This window comes from Perca fluviatilis, chromosome 5 (genome assembly GCF_010015445.1).
Source record: "Perca fluviatilis chromosome 5, GENO_Pfluv_1.0, whole genome shotgun sequence".
Taxonomy (NCBI): domain Eukaryota; kingdom Metazoa; phylum Chordata; class Actinopteri; order Perciformes; family Percidae; genus Perca; species Perca fluviatilis.
In genome coordinates, this window is record NC_053116.1 from 27,773,148 (window position 1) to 27,789,020 (window position 15,873).

At 40.9% G+C, this 15,873-nt stretch overlaps 1 protein-coding gene across 3 annotated transcripts in view; it reads right to left on the reverse strand.

The window, feature by feature from the left end:
* The window catches only part of sema3h (sema domain, immunoglobulin domain (Ig), short basic domain, secreted, (semaphorin) 3H), a 62,288-nt gene that overhangs the window by 31,309 nt on the left and 15,106 nt on the right, over nucleotides 1–15,873 (reverse strand). For all 3 annotated transcript variants that reach the window (XM_039801752.1, XM_039801751.1, XM_039801750.1), the window contains one exon: nucleotides 3,914–4,068. In XM_039801752.1, coding sequence (XP_039657686.1) covers nucleotides 3,914–4,068 — 155 coding nt within the window. The remainder of the gene's footprint in view (nucleotides 1–3,913; nucleotides 4,069–15,873) is intronic.

Sequence of the window (15,873 nt, forward strand, 5' to 3'; positions counted from 1 at the left end):
CGAGAGAGAGAAGTGCGGCTTTGTGTCATTTAGCAGCTACATGACTGAACTAAATATTTCCCTGACTCATTCCCTCAGAGCAGTGAAGCAGAGATTGAATTGATACGATGAGTGAAAAGAAAAATGCAGGAATTTAACTTTTGTTTTAGTTCACATCCCTTTCAAATGAAAAGTGCTAAAATATCACCCAAATGAAAATTCTGATCGACCAAGTGTCATCATTAGTAGTGAAAGAAATAAGACATGATCCGTGCATGGATGTTGGCCCTAACAGAAAACTCTCCAGCTGCTGATTTCTTTTCTTTTTTTATGGCTCTACGAGTCTGAATTTGCTTCAATCTATAAAATGTGACACCAACTCTTCGAAAGTGATTAATGACAAATGATGGTGCTTTCAGGAAACAATTTCTTCTGGATGTCCAGTAATCGTTCCCTGATGTAGTCCTTCCCGCAGAGCCTGGTGCGGAGCCGAGACGATCAGATTAGATTAGAGACCACGTTCCCTCTTATCTCCAAATACCACACACTGACAGGAACATGGACCACCACTAAAGGATTCTCACCAGGTAAGTAAATTTACCTCTGGCAGTTTAAAAAACATACAGGAACATACTGGGTTTACGCAAAATATAGAATTCACTGGAAGGAAAAAAAATACAAATCAAACAAGGAAAAATTTATGTTGAGAAATTACACATTTCTGTACTTTGGCAGATAATACCAGTGCTGAAAAGGAAAGAAACAAAATAGAAACAAAAGAAGTAGTGAGAATGAGTAAGGAACAAATATGCAACAGAAAGCCACAAACACACTCAAACCCTTGGTGACCCTCTGTGTAATGTGGGTTGCCAGCTGTGGACTCACACAGAAGGAATGCCTTGAGGTTTTTTTGGCCTGATCAAAGAAAATGTGACTGAAGGCAACAGTGTCACGTTTGGCACCCTGCCCTGAACTGTGATGGACTGGAGGAACTGTTTACGTGTCCATCTCTCTGTGCCAAAATCAGTTTCACTGAGCCAGTAAGACTGCGCATATGTGTTAGGTTTAAACTCATGAAAAGAAAAAATAGGAATAACTTGGTCTCAAGCTGCACTGATAAGAAGCTCTGGATGTCAGTAGCAGAGAAAATAAACAGAAATGTGGAGAAGATGGCACTGTGAGTGGTTTTAACACCACAAGGGAAGGAACTGCACATGAGCTAGAACCGTATAACAGACTATAAATACTGTATGTACAAATATATTACTTTACTGCCAGCACGGAGCTGAGTTATGAGTCGACTATGACTATCTATCCTTTTGTTGGCTCACTGCATGGCTGAGTGGGTGGCTGGCCAGCTTGACTGCTGTCTGTTTGTCTGCTTGCCTACCTGATAGCGTGCGTGTACGTCTGACAGATGAAGGTATTGATTTCATCCAGCAGGGCAGAGTTATGAAAAGGCAACATTGTCGCTGTCCTTGCTGTGACCCTGAACTTAAACAGACTGGTTGGCAAACTGTCACTATGTCTGTCTCAATTTAAAAAAGTACAGCTGCCGAAGAAAACCCACTTTATACTGTATATACTTTAGCAACCCTGTAATTTATATCTAATAGTCAATGTTTTTCTTTCAACCCAGATTTCTATGTTCCTGTGCACCTAAAAGTTGGTGTGTTGCCTGCTGCAAATCTTGCTTTGCGCTTCTTTGTGTAAGAATAGCACTGATGTTAGATACGTGAAGCATCCCACAGCCCCATTAGCATGAGTGACATGTGTCCGGGCAGGAACTTGACCAGCAGAATCAAGACAGGGCAGCGCAGAGGAGTCTGCATCAGGGTTTTAAGATTCATATCAGTAAGCTTCATATTATCCATATTATGCGAAAATCCTCGTATTTAAAATGTTGATATACATATAAAAAGGACTTGATTATTCAACTACATCAGAAATTGCACAAAAACATGACGCTCACTGGTATAATAAATAAATAAATAAATAAATAGGCTAAAAAAAATAATAGCTATCCAGCGCCAACAAGAGTTCTGCTTTTTGGCAATGAACGTGGACAGTGGTGGAGGTAGGAATGTGAGAAATGTGCAGAAAATAATTTGTGGCCTGACTGAAACCCATTATCTTGCTATCTGTCCATTTGGAAAGTTACAAAAATAAGGCAACAAAGGAGTTTTCTCCCTCACTGAGGGTGTCCGAATAGTAGTTTAGAGTACATATCATACTGTATATACATATTTTTTAGACCTCTAGTAGTGCTATGGAGCTGTTTTTCATTGAGTGGGTCTCCATTTTGTTTACCTCTTACACACGCACAATGCACACGCACACATGCACAGATGACGTGTTGCACAGTCCTGCCAATGGTGTCACACTGATGCAGATGCAAAAGCAGAGAAGAATAAGACTGCAAGCTATTAATGATGTAAACTAAGCTGGATTTAAAATACTTAAAAATCGGCTTTGCAAATGTTATATCACTAAGGAAATGCACTCGACATGTTCGTTAGACCTCTAGGATACACCCAATATGTTTTGGTAACACTGAATGTAAAAGGTGCAATATATAATACTGACAGCAAGTGTTTAAATTAGTTACTGCTGTACAAATTCTAAATACTGGAGAGAGTCGCCTCCCCTTCTCCCCAGACTCGAAGAGACCGCAGCATCCACAATAATGTTGCTAGACGCTTGTCTCACACAGCCAGACATTACTTCACAGCACAGCGGAGTCGCTAACGTTAGATGCTGACTATATTGACAGTCATAAAAGCCTGTGTTCATGCGATGCTCTGTACCCAACTGACAGGCACACTTTTTCAGCTTAGAATTATGGTAGTAACCGCTAAAACCACAACAACCTCGCTGTCCTCTCCACCCGACGGACAGACACACTTACTGCTTAGAATTTAATGAAATTCATTTTTATTAGGAATTACCCCTTGAGATGTAGCATCTCGTTTTCAAGGGGGTCCTTGAATTATTAAATTATGGTGAGAACCGCTAAAATAACACTACCTTGCCGTCCTCTCCACCCGACTGAACACACTTTATTGGCTTAGAATTACAGCAACAAACACACTGCAAACTCACGGTTCTCTCTTCCCGATTTACAGCCCCCCTCTCTTGGCTTAAAATAACTCACCGTTGTCGGCTCCGACCGCTGAACAGGCTACACGTTGTAAACAGCTTGCCTGGTCCTCTGGTAACGTTAGCTAGCATTTAGCAGGGTTAGCATGGCGGCGTTAGCCAGGACCAGTCGGGATCACTTTACTGGCTGTGTCTCAATTGTTTTTGTGAGTAACCAACTCGGGTACTCTAGCTATATAATTCAATGTGAGTACACAAGGTTTGGAATGACAATCAAATGCCTGTCCCTTGTAGCCGTGATAAATTAGCCTGAAGATAATGCTTACCTAACTTAGCATGTTTCCTTAATGACGCATTGAGGTCACTTTTGGATTTATTACAGTAAATATATTACATAAAGGACCGTTGACATAACTTTTGTTTGTTTACAAGAAAACTCAAAAGGGCCCCTTTAAGTTCTACAACTAACACAGGCTTGTTAGGCCTTTGACATACTTTAGTTCCAAATATAAGTGGATAAACTAAACAATACATGGTGATGAGACCAAAATTAAGTGCATATTTCCAATGACAACACTGCAGCTTTAATGGAGTGGCCGAGTTAGAACAAGGTGGAAAGGTGAGCCAGGGGGAGATACTGTAATTCTACTGGTAAAAAACTGTTACGGTCTGTGTGAAGTTAATTCATTTTAATATGAGTTACTAAAGGTAAAAACCAGAAAACAGGGGCTAAGCTGTTAATGTGTGTGTGTGCGTGTGTGTGTGTGTGTGTGTGTGTGTGTGTGTGTGTGTGTGTGTGTGTGTGTGTGTGTGTGTGTGTTCTTCCGGTTCTAACCTTGCGTGGGTTCTGAGTTATGTCGTCCAGACTGGTAGACAGCAGGTTATCTTTCATGGCCACATACAGACGCCTCCTGTCTTCGTCAGGCTGCAGGGAGTGCAGGTCTCCAGCAACCAGGGGCAGCGTCAGCAGGCGGCCATTCTGGATCAGCTCTGGCAGAGAAGAGGAAGACAAAATGAAGAATTACAATCAGCAGAAATTGGCTCGCGGCTTGTTCAGTTTTGTAAATGTACATGGGAAGAAATTAACATGTAATACACTTTCATGCAGAGAGTAAGATGAGAAGCTGGATTCCACCTGTGCATTATGTAACTCAAGCCAGGAGTTGATTAGCTTAGCTTAGCATAAAGACAGGAAGTGGATGAAACAACTAACCTGGCTTTCTACAAAAAAACACCTTCCAGCACCTCTAAAGCTCATGAAATCTTCTATCTTGTTGGTTTTAATCCGTACGCAAACCGGAATGTTAAAATGACAAGTTGTGGTTTTACTGTGAGTAATGAGAGCCAGGCTAGCGGCTTCTTTATTCTTTATGCTATGTAAAAGTAAGCTTATTGACTCCTGACTTAAGCTCTATAGGGGGGAGTAGAGTCAAGTTTTTAATGTTCCTAATGGGATATTTGGTTTACACACAGGCATGGGTATGAAGAACAACAATAAACACATAAAGATACAAATTTAAAATACACACAACACCCAATGCAAATTTCTGTTTTTGTAAGTTCAGATGATCAGAGTTTTTTTTTAAGATTTATTTTTGGGCATTTCAGCCTTTAATGGAAAGGACAGCTAGATATGAAAGGGGAGAGAGAGAGGGAAGACATGCAGGAAAACCATCACAGGTCAGATTCAAACCCTGGACCTTCTGCATCGAGGCATACAACTCTACATATATGCACCTGGTCTACCAACTGAGCTAACCCAGACACGATGGTCAGAGTTTTTGAGGACTATTTTTTCAACAGACAAACAATCAGATAAACTGACATGTTGGTCAAAGACACACTTTCCCACACCTGCAGTATCTATCACATGCACATACATACACAATTGTCAATCTTATCACACTGGACACCTCAGGTAAAACAAAAAAACTTAGAAGGAATGTATCTTTGTGAATAAACAAACATAGACATGCACACTTACCCACAGACACACTGTACCTGAACTACATCTCCAGACAGATTTCACGATAACTAAACGATTCTGAAAGCACAGATAACGAGCGTGCACCTTAAATGTTTTTTGAATGATTACACTGTTGCGCCATGTAAACTATGAGAACTATGAGAACACCGCACGTCCGTCTGTCTTGTGTTAACTTTCATATTTTAACTGCCAAGTGTTCAGTGGATTGGACTTGGCGTCGGCTCATAAAAACTAAAAGCATAAACATATAGGCTTTAAAGCAGCACCAGGCATGGCTTCACACATTGGCAGCTCTAAATAGCAGTGAGAGGCAGAAAGAGCTTATGAAACACAGTTTGAACTTCAAAACCCAGAAAGCTGGGCCCATAATGTTAGTAAAATGCACACAGCATAGTCTTGTCTAGCAAGCTGGCCACTCTGCGATGCTTTATACCAAATGATAGCAAAGGGACAAGAGGGAGAGGAGTGCATTTTCCAACCAGACCCTAAGGAGAAATGGCATATATGGGATAATATAATACAGCTTGTAATTAACATAAATTATTGCTCAGTGTAGCTTTAGCACACAATATCGGTTCACTCAGGGGAAGATTTAAAGGAGTTATTAATGATTAATCATCTTTCACTGCGGCAGCAAACTCAGCTTGCTCTTATTAAAAGCGAGATCGTGTATGGTTTTGTATCGTTAAAGTGGTGCTTCGCTTCTTCCTTTTGCAGTGATGGCTAACACCACTCAAACATACAGCGTGTTTCCTCAAACCGCTAAATCTGTACTGACACAAAGATCATACAGAATATAATCTGGTCAATATACCTTACATTATCACGGGCACGGCAGCGTTATCTTCCAGCATGGGCACCTTTACTGAGAATCATTCATTCAAACCTAGCAGCTCTAGCTCAATGAATTATATATATATATATATATATATATATATATATATATATATATATAGTGTGTATCAGAAATTCCCTTATTTTCTACCAGTGTCAACCAATTTCTGTAAGGCTCAACAGGAAATGTAAACCTGCGATAGAAAGCTAACTCGTAGCTTTGTGTTTGTACATGGCTGTTGATGTATCTGTCTCCGTCAGATTTCAATGCAATCTGATCAAGTTAAAACCTGTTCAACTTCTTCTGAGCTGATGAAATGAAAAATACATTGTAATTAGCCAACGCTATCCTCTTGTAGGCTTACAAAACAAAGATAAAACTTCTTCTCATAGTACCTCTGCTTTTCCCACCACATTTACAACCCAACAAACACAAAGCTATCCATCAAAATATAAATCTGCTGACACATCCCTGTGGCTGCCCCTTTTTCTCTACATTTGGCCCAAACAGCCTTGCCTCAAACACATGGTGATTATCCAAACTACAGCTGACTGAAGCAGATGTGGGATCTAAGAAAAAAAGTAATTAATGACTCTGAATTCCTTCAACACTCTGCAATATCTGTTCTTTATACGCTACATATCACGTTAGTTGGCACACGGGTATAGTATTAGAAAAAAGAAAATGGTTTGAGAAGTGTTATGAAAAGATGAAGAGACTTCTAGGGTGAATGAAATGTGTTGAGGAGTGAAAACTGAGAGGAAGAAAAGGAAAACAGAAAAAAGGAGAGATTGGCATACGTGGTGAGAAGTGTTACACTGCTGAGGTGCTGGAGATCGATCCGAAAGACATAGAAATAAGAAATAAATGAGACAAGACCGCTGTCAAGGACCATGAAATGAATACAGACTGGATATAAAATACAAGGATTGATGAAGACTATCTTAAGCTATTAACACACAGGCAATGCAGGTGCCGCTTGTTCGTCTCATTTCAGCTTCACGCAGTCCCACAAATATGGATTTTCTCACTCTGGTAACTAAAGATGCCACCGAGTTGTAAACTCCAGGCTTCATATTCGGCCATTTCCTCATGCACTTTTAACTGGTATGAGCACCAGACAAAGAGAGTGTGGAAAAGTCCATCATGCTTAACAACATTTACAAGAACTTGAGTCTATATTTGTTAGGACCAGATCCAAATTCTTCAAAATGTCTAACACGGTCGGGTGACAGGTTTTCACAACTCTCCCCAATTAACAAGCAACATGCTGTGAGCCCATGTGACTTTTGTTTACGGTTCCTGGCTGCTATATTATTATGTGATCCGACAGAAGCGAATATTGCAAGTCCACCATTCTTTTGGACTAAAGAAAACTGCTGAATCTCTATCATTGTACTGTATTGCTGATTTGTTTTCGGAACACTTTGTATCTGTATTTTTCACTCTGCACATAAACCACAACGTAATTGTGAGATAGCAAAATAGCAAAGGTGGATAAAGTCAAAAAGAGGAGGAGGTGGAATAGAGGATGGTAGGAATGACAGCACAGTGACAACAAAATGAAAACAGTCTGATGGGTGAAGACAGTTACGAGATGAGAATAGGAAAAATGTCAAAACATGACAAGATGACAGACAGATGAGGAGAAAAGGGAAGAGGAGGGGGAGGAGGAGAGCACAAGGAGAAAGCGGTGTGAAAGAAATGTTGATGCAAGAAATTAATAAATATTGATGGACGATGATAAGGATGAGCAGGAGGAGGAGGAATAGGAAAAGACAGGTTGGGAATGGGCAGGAAAGCTCGATGAGGGTAGAAAAGAGAGCTCCTGTAAAAACCATGTTGCGATGACAGGGCTGGGGGGGAATGATGGACATATGGGTGGATTGAAGAGGAAGTGGAACCAAGTGAGAAAGGAGGATGAAGGGGAAGAGTAGCTGAAAGCGTGAGGGAAAATTGTAGTGTAATAACAGAGTGAGGAATGATGGATGGATAGGTGGATTGAGTAGGAGGAGGAGGAGAAGGATGAGAGAGGCAGACGAAAAAAGAGGCAGAAGTGAGAGGAAAAATGATATGATGACAAGGTGAGAAATGATGATTGGATGGATGACGGGTGAGGGAAAGAGCTGGGAAGACAGAGCGTCTGTGAGAGAACAGAGGAGTAGGAAAAACGTCAGAGAGGGAGGCAAAAAAAAATGATACTCAGGGAAGCAGTAAAAAAGGCTGTCAAATTAGGACGAAGAGGAAGAAGAGAAGGAGGAAGAAAAAGACTGACGCTGGAGACAGCAATGAGAGGAACCACAACATGCTGACAGTCAGGAGAAAACACAAGAGATGGATGAGCAGAGAGGAAATGAGAGAAAAAAGAGAGAGGAAGGCATGACTCAATGGAAATGGAAATGGAAATGGAGAGATAATGTGAAACAGAGAAACAGTCACAGTAGGAGAGGAAAGCTCTGCACTATAAAGGCAGATAGTAGAAACCCATACCTTAGCTCAGTGGGAAATCTCGGCTTATTAGCCACTGGGTACTTTGTTAATATTCAAGAAACAGTCAGAGAGGTATATTGTTTTGCTTCACACTGACTTTGGCTTCAATAATTCCAGTGGGTGCAGCACAATTAATTCAATAGAATCGTGACTTTTCTGTTTGTTTTGTTCAAGATTTCTTTGTTTGCTCAAGATGTCGGCACCCTCTTCCCCCTCAGCCTACCCTTTACTTGTTTCTAAACATTATGTTGAATTGCAAAAAAAGACTAAATAATTCATTTCAACTTTAAAAAAACTGAGCAAGGCAATGTCCTTTTTTATTGTCAGTCGACAATGTTTTCATGGGTTAAACTACTGAAATTCAAAAGCCCATATGAGACGTTTCTGCCACCCTCTTCACAGGGTATCTATCTGAATTACAGTCTGTGTGCCACAAGAACGACGTGACCTTGCTTAATTCAATATAAAGGGAACAGCTCAGCTTAATTGAATGTGAAACCACCTCTGCAGTGGAAACACCAGCGACATTCAGCCTCTGTTACCATCACAAGATCCTATTGGGTCAGACAGGCTGAAATCCAGCTCGCATCCTCACTTTAGAGTGCATTAAATCAGCATTATGGCAAAGACGATGACACTCAGATCTGCAAGAGGGAACTGAGAGTGGCTTTGTAAACACACACACACACACACACACATACACACATAGATACATATGCAGAGATATATAGTGTGTGCAATTGGTTAGTCAGCAGCACATGTTCATTTCAAGACTGAAACAAATTTAAATGGAGGGTGTGGGGTGATTCCACAAACACACAACACAATCTTTCGGTTTGGATACAACTTCTTTATCCTGCACACACCATCTTACACACAGCATTTTTGGACATTTTTTGTCTACCATATTGACCTCACAATGATGAATGGCTCTTATTCAGTATGAAAAAACACACATTCTTTTCTCCACCACACACACACACACACACACACACACACACACACACACACACACACACACACACACACACACACACACACACACACACACACACACACACACACACACACACACACACACACACACACACACCCCTGACTCAGTCGAGAAACGCCAGCTGCACCCACCCCACCCATACTCTTGGGACAGTTGCCTTGGAAACAGCAACCATGCCGACATTATTTGTGACGGGATGTGTGTGGTGTGTCGAGGGGTGTCTCTTGGCCTTGCCTCCTCACCCCACACCCCCCACCTCCCATGTCTCACACACACATACACAAACACACACACACACACACACTCACACAGATGAATGATTTGGCCAACGCCACTCATCAACACTTTGGCTAAAACACAGAGGGCAGTTTGGAATAATGGAGTGTTTTTCCGAGACATCAAAGCTATTTAGTAAATGGAAGGGCACACACACACACACACACACACACACACACATACACACACACATACACACATCAAGCAAAACAAGCATCATCTGTGTCACGCAGCCTGGCTATCTGTCAGTACCAACATTCAACAGGATATTAACACACACACACACACACACACACACACACACACACACACCTGTCAAGAAGACCTAAATGAGATCTTCGGCCATTACTAACCAAACACAGTCAGTAAAGGCCAATTAATTCACCTCACAGTCTACAATTACTTCTGAATAAATGCTTTTATAAGCCGCAGTGAAAGTGTAAGTGAAATGTTCAGCATTCGTCAGTGTCGGTTTGTGATGATTTCATCGACCCAGAGGCAATCTGTTCTCCACTCTGCAGCCTTTTCAGAAACTCTAAATTAAAATAGATTTTTTTTTTTAAATGACTCTCAGCCACCCAAATGCCTTCAAATTGCATTGAAAGTAGCAAAATAGTGAGTTGTCATGTGGCACAAAGAGAAGAATATCAGAAAAGTATCAGAAGCCACTTTATATTATGGGAAAAACTGGTTTCAAAGTAAAGAGTGACTGACTATAATTACATTCTATGAAGAGGCTAGGTAATATATAGTTACTTCTCTGTGCAATATTTCTTCAGAACTGATTGTTGCATCCTTAAACTATCCTGTAGCTTGTTATTTTACTGAGTTTGGCAGAGACCATATAATAACATAATAATACAATATTTACTGACTTTCATGTTCCTGCCAGTATACATGATACAGATGTAACTTGAAAGCTTAAATTCTAAATTTCTTCTGAAAGCTCTTTATGATGAGTTCATAGCAAAATATTGAGTTTTAACTTTTACTTATTAGACTGTTTAGAAATGCCAATTATCTTATATGGTGATAGTAGTACTTTGGGTACTAGTTAGTATGGGGCTAAATTGTAGCTCTGCACAGGAAGTGATGTGGTTAAAATGTAAAAAAACTATTTCACAACCATGTTTTTTCTGGAACCACAGTGATCTGCAAGCACCAAGTACCACACACATATTATCAAAAAGAGTTGCATGTTCAATAAAAGCAGCACAATCTGCTCATTCTGCAAACGCATACACAAACTTGCGTGCACACACACACGCGCCTGCTGAGTGCAGCCATTCTTATCAGCATCAAGTTGACAGGGGGGTCAACGAGGGTCGTGACCTCTGATCTGAGCCAATTGGCCTTTGACTCCTGTCACTGGGAATCAAAGACGTAAAAGGTTAAGACGTAAAAGAACAGAAACGCTAAGACATAATCCTACTGGTGCGTGCACGCACGCACACACACAGACACACATTGAAATGTCTGTGCGTGAATTGTTTCTTTATAGTAGTAGTATAAGTGTCTGCTTGTCCCTATTTGCCTCCGTGAGTGTCTGTTTTGGTTTATTTATTGTTTTTGCATTTATATATATATATATATATATGTATGTGTGTATGTGTGTGTGTGTTTGTGTGTATGTCTGCGTGTGTTAGTTGTGGGTATTTTTTATCCATGGTGAACATTAGATTAAAGGCTGTTAGTCATGGGAGCTCTGATGGACTTCGATGTGATTAGAGCAAATGTGTGGCGTGTGATACAGCTAAGAACATTCCTGCAAAAAACACACACACACACACACACACACACACACACAAAGCAATGCATTTGTGTGGTGAGTTTCTCATGAACAAACACACCACACATGCAGAAAGACAGCTAAAGACTTCATACAACATGCAGGTAAATACTACTGGATGCCATATGCCTCAAACGTACACAGGTTCTGGTCAACAGTCAGTGTTCAACCTATATTAGGTTGCAGGTAACCATAGCAACAGTACTAAAGAGGTAAAGCCAGAGATTCTCACACAGTTATTGGCTGTGGGATGCCACAAATATAAAATAGTCACTGAACGAATGTGTACTCTTTTATACAATGAGGTCCGTACTTCTTCCGTAAGTTACAGCCCATGACAGCCAGGCGGGACGGTAAAGATGGCAGCACCACGCTCTGTCTGTACCTATCGTTAACAGAACTGTCACTGTCAAAGCTTTTGTGCTTGTTTTAAGAATTTGTCACAGTATTTGTCTTTTGGAAATAAGAGTTTATGCCAATTTCAGATGTGTTGGGAAGTGTTGGTTGTTTTTCGATAAGAAATCAACAAACTACTTTCAAAAACATTCTTGACAGGTGACATGAACCAGAGGTTTGTTACTCAGAAATAACAATCTCAGAAGAGAATTATAACTAGTGGTCGGTAAAGGTTCCTGTGTGTCCCTCTCCGAGCTCCACCGCAAAGACCTTTTTCAGTGATGTTTGAGATATATGCTTGTGGGTGGGCATGACCAGCTTTGAGCTCAGGTGTGACTGTCAAGATGAGGCTGTCCAAAGGTGCAGGGATGTCACAGCAACAGAAACAATGGAGGAAAGTATCCATTAAGCAAACAGTGAACTTCTGCACCCGTTTCCATGCTGGCATCGCAACACATCAGGGCTGAGATGACAACTGCATACTGCTGACAGGTAGGATGTTTGTTAATTTGGTTAGCACGCCGGCAGTGCTGGATCATTCCACAGTTTATGAGCAATACCACATTTTAGAGGAAACCTTCCCAACTGAGTGCAAGACTTGCAACACATATAAAGTAAAATATAAGAATAGTTCTATAAGCCTTGCAGGAGTTTGCACTGGCACAGTAAAATATGAGTGACATATAAGAAATAAATGAAAGAAAGGATGATGAAATAATCAAGTCTGTCTTTCAATCGTTTTCTCACTCATGGGAGTCCAACTTTGTTATTTTCCTGGTGTATCACTGCATGTTCTCCTTGTTTTTACATCCAGACACACAACGTTTTGACGCACACACACGCACACGCATGCTACACTTATCATTGATTTATCCAATTATTCCCGCACAGCCTACAGCATCGTCCATGTGAGTGTGTTAGTAAGCTACACACGTGTGTAGATTTGTTTCTGTGTCTGTTTGTGTGTCTGTCTTTGTCCGTCTGTTCATCTACTCGCCAAGCTCCAGGGAACATTAGCTGTCTGGTGCAACGTTCCCAGGGGGAGGACTTTGTTGGCTGTGCCACCAGGGGGGGATGATGGTGGCGGGGGGGCGAGGAAACCGGGGCACGTTTCCTGTGGAAATGGGGTTATCACTTACAATTACTGGTGCAATTACAGCGGGAGGCCTGCACAAGCCTGGGAACAAAGCCTATAGGCACACAGATGGGCACTCATGTGGAGACATGAAGTACGTGCACACACACAAAATAATTTCTAACACACATGCATGCAGCTGTTTTTAAATCTCACTCTGTCTTCCTCTCTTATGCAAAGATGACACCACATTCATGTCTTTTGAGATGGTCACTATGCCAGATCAGATGTTCTTGGTGCCTGCCGTGACTTGTCACATCAGAATCAATCAGATATTGTGGCCCCTCACAACTCTCATAATGTGTAAAGGTGATCGGGCAAGAGAGACTAATTTCAAGAATCAGTAATGTCAAAATCAATGGCATCCAAAACCTGTGGCAGTGTCCTGGATGCAGAATCAGTTGTCCACCACTATGACTTTCTTTTCTTTCTTTCTTCATTCCTTGGTTGGTTATACAGTATATTCTAGTCTGTTGATTATGTGTTGAGGATGTTAAAAACGTTGATAAAAGGGGTTGGTTATGTAATGTAATGGATGCTGAGGTTGTTGTTGATGATGAACATTGTTGATTATATTGTTTCAACTTTGTAGGCTGATATGCACTTTTCCTAATCTATGTAGGTTACTTTGACGCTGCTATCCATGCACCTTGAACTAGTATTTATTTGTCCTCGTACTGTTACGGTTGTGTTCCAGTTGAACTGTGTGTAGAACTTGTATGTATTTATGTGTCTTGTATGTGTTTACAATTGCTGCACACCTAATCGCCCTTCGGGGACACAAATAAAGATGAAGTTGAAGTTGGCATTTCACAGTGCTCATTTTCCCACGTCTTCAGACATTAGGCTGACATCTTGTAGTCTTATACATCTTGCAATTTGCCAGATTTATTCTCTAATCCCTTTGGGCATCGTGTCCTTAGGTTAGGAAAAAAATAAAAACATAAATGTAAATTAATTAATCATCATTTACATGCACATTAACTAATTCTCTACTCATTGCTTCTATCTGTTCCACATGGATTTAAATCTCACACATTCACACGCATGCACACACACACACACACACACACACACACACACACACACACACACACACACACACACACACACACACACACACACACACACACACACACACACTATAGCCAAACACACAGACGCAGTACGTCTGGACTGTGTCACCGACAGACCAGACCCACGTGGACAGCTTGACCTTCGATCTCTGCGCTTATGATTATTCATCATCATCAGACTGTCGGCCTGGGTAGCCGTGTTGCTGCATACAGACATTAGAGTCCATTCACTGTTTGCTTTTTTCTTTTTCCATCTTTATTTATCCAAGAGAAGGTTCACTGAGAACACTCATTGTTTTCTCTGCTTCACATTCACACAGTTACACCCAGTCTCATTCTCAGTGCAGAACAATGTTGGTGGCTAAATGCTTTGCTCAGGTTTTTGATGAGCAGCTATAACAAGTCTTTTTTTTCTCATACTAAAATGTCTATTTGGTTTGGGTTTTTGAACACACAGTACTTATTCCTCATATGACAAAGATGAAGAGAAAAGACCGGCCTCAGGTACCGTCTTGTCTCCTTCCAGCAGTCAATGCCAATTTCCTTAAACCATGAATCTTTCTCTAACCTTAACCTTAAAGTAGAGTGGTGTGTTAGTTCATCTTACCAATGGACTCATATATGCTCCGTACGTAAGATGACTTATCCCAAGAGGAACAAGCACCCTTAGTGGCCTAGTGACAGATACTCAAGAAAATCACTACTGTGTTCACTCACAGACTAGTGAGTACTCTGTGGAACAAAATCATCAGCATGACCCATCAGAGTGAAAAAGCACTGCAGTCTATAAATTGTCTGTGCTTTCTACTTCTTGGCTCAACATCAAAGCATGCTAGACGGTATACTTCGCGGACATTTGCTTCAGCAAATGGGCAATAATGATATCGCTACATCTTAAAAATGGGCGCCTATAAATAAAGTAGCCTTCCTCTGAAGGTTATGTATGGACATGATTCTGCAGTGACTTCAGATTTATATTTAGGGTCAAATTTATGACGAATGCCTACTTTAAAGCCCCGCCAGCAGACGATAACAACCACTATCTGTTGCTGTACATCCTCACTATTTTCTGATAAGTCCTGCATCTATTTAAACAGGAAAAGGAAGTCTGACTTCCAACCTTTTGTGGCACTTGTCTAATGTTTCCATCACTGACAAAACGGACAGGAACCACAAGAATTTGATTCTCAATTCTTGTGGTTTCTTCTTGTTTACGCAACCTTGGGAATGCCAAATCGCTAACGCCGAGGGTTAAAGATCAGATGTTTAGTGCTGGTGTACATGTAGCACTAAGCCGAGGCTTGAGTGACGTCTACTAGCTGCCTTTTTTCTTATAAAAGTTATCTTATACTCAATCAGTCAGATTCTTCACAATCTTTCACAATTGTAGAAAAACTGAGCTTGATATTTCCTTTGGGAATAAACCTATGAGTATCCACTTCAAGTCTACACGCCCTCATATCCTGCGTCTCCAGTCCATCCTAATCTACAGCTAATGGGGTAAACTGCTGGTTAGAGTTGGTCTTAGCACTGTTGATCCCATCTACTTCTGGATTCCAGCTTGCCAACCAGTCAAGTATGTCTTTGTGGATTAAGTTCCCTAATGGAGCTAAAGTGAAAGGAATGCAGTTTGAAATATACATCTGCACAAAGCTGAAAAGAGTAGCAACCCAAAACGTCCAGGTGAGGGTTACTGAAACTTTTTCTAGCCAATATGACATTTTGTTTTGCCTTAGCTCACAAAAAAAGGTTTATCCCCTGGCCACTTGTGCACAGCACTTGAGTAATAGGAGTAACAACTTTTCAAATGTCTC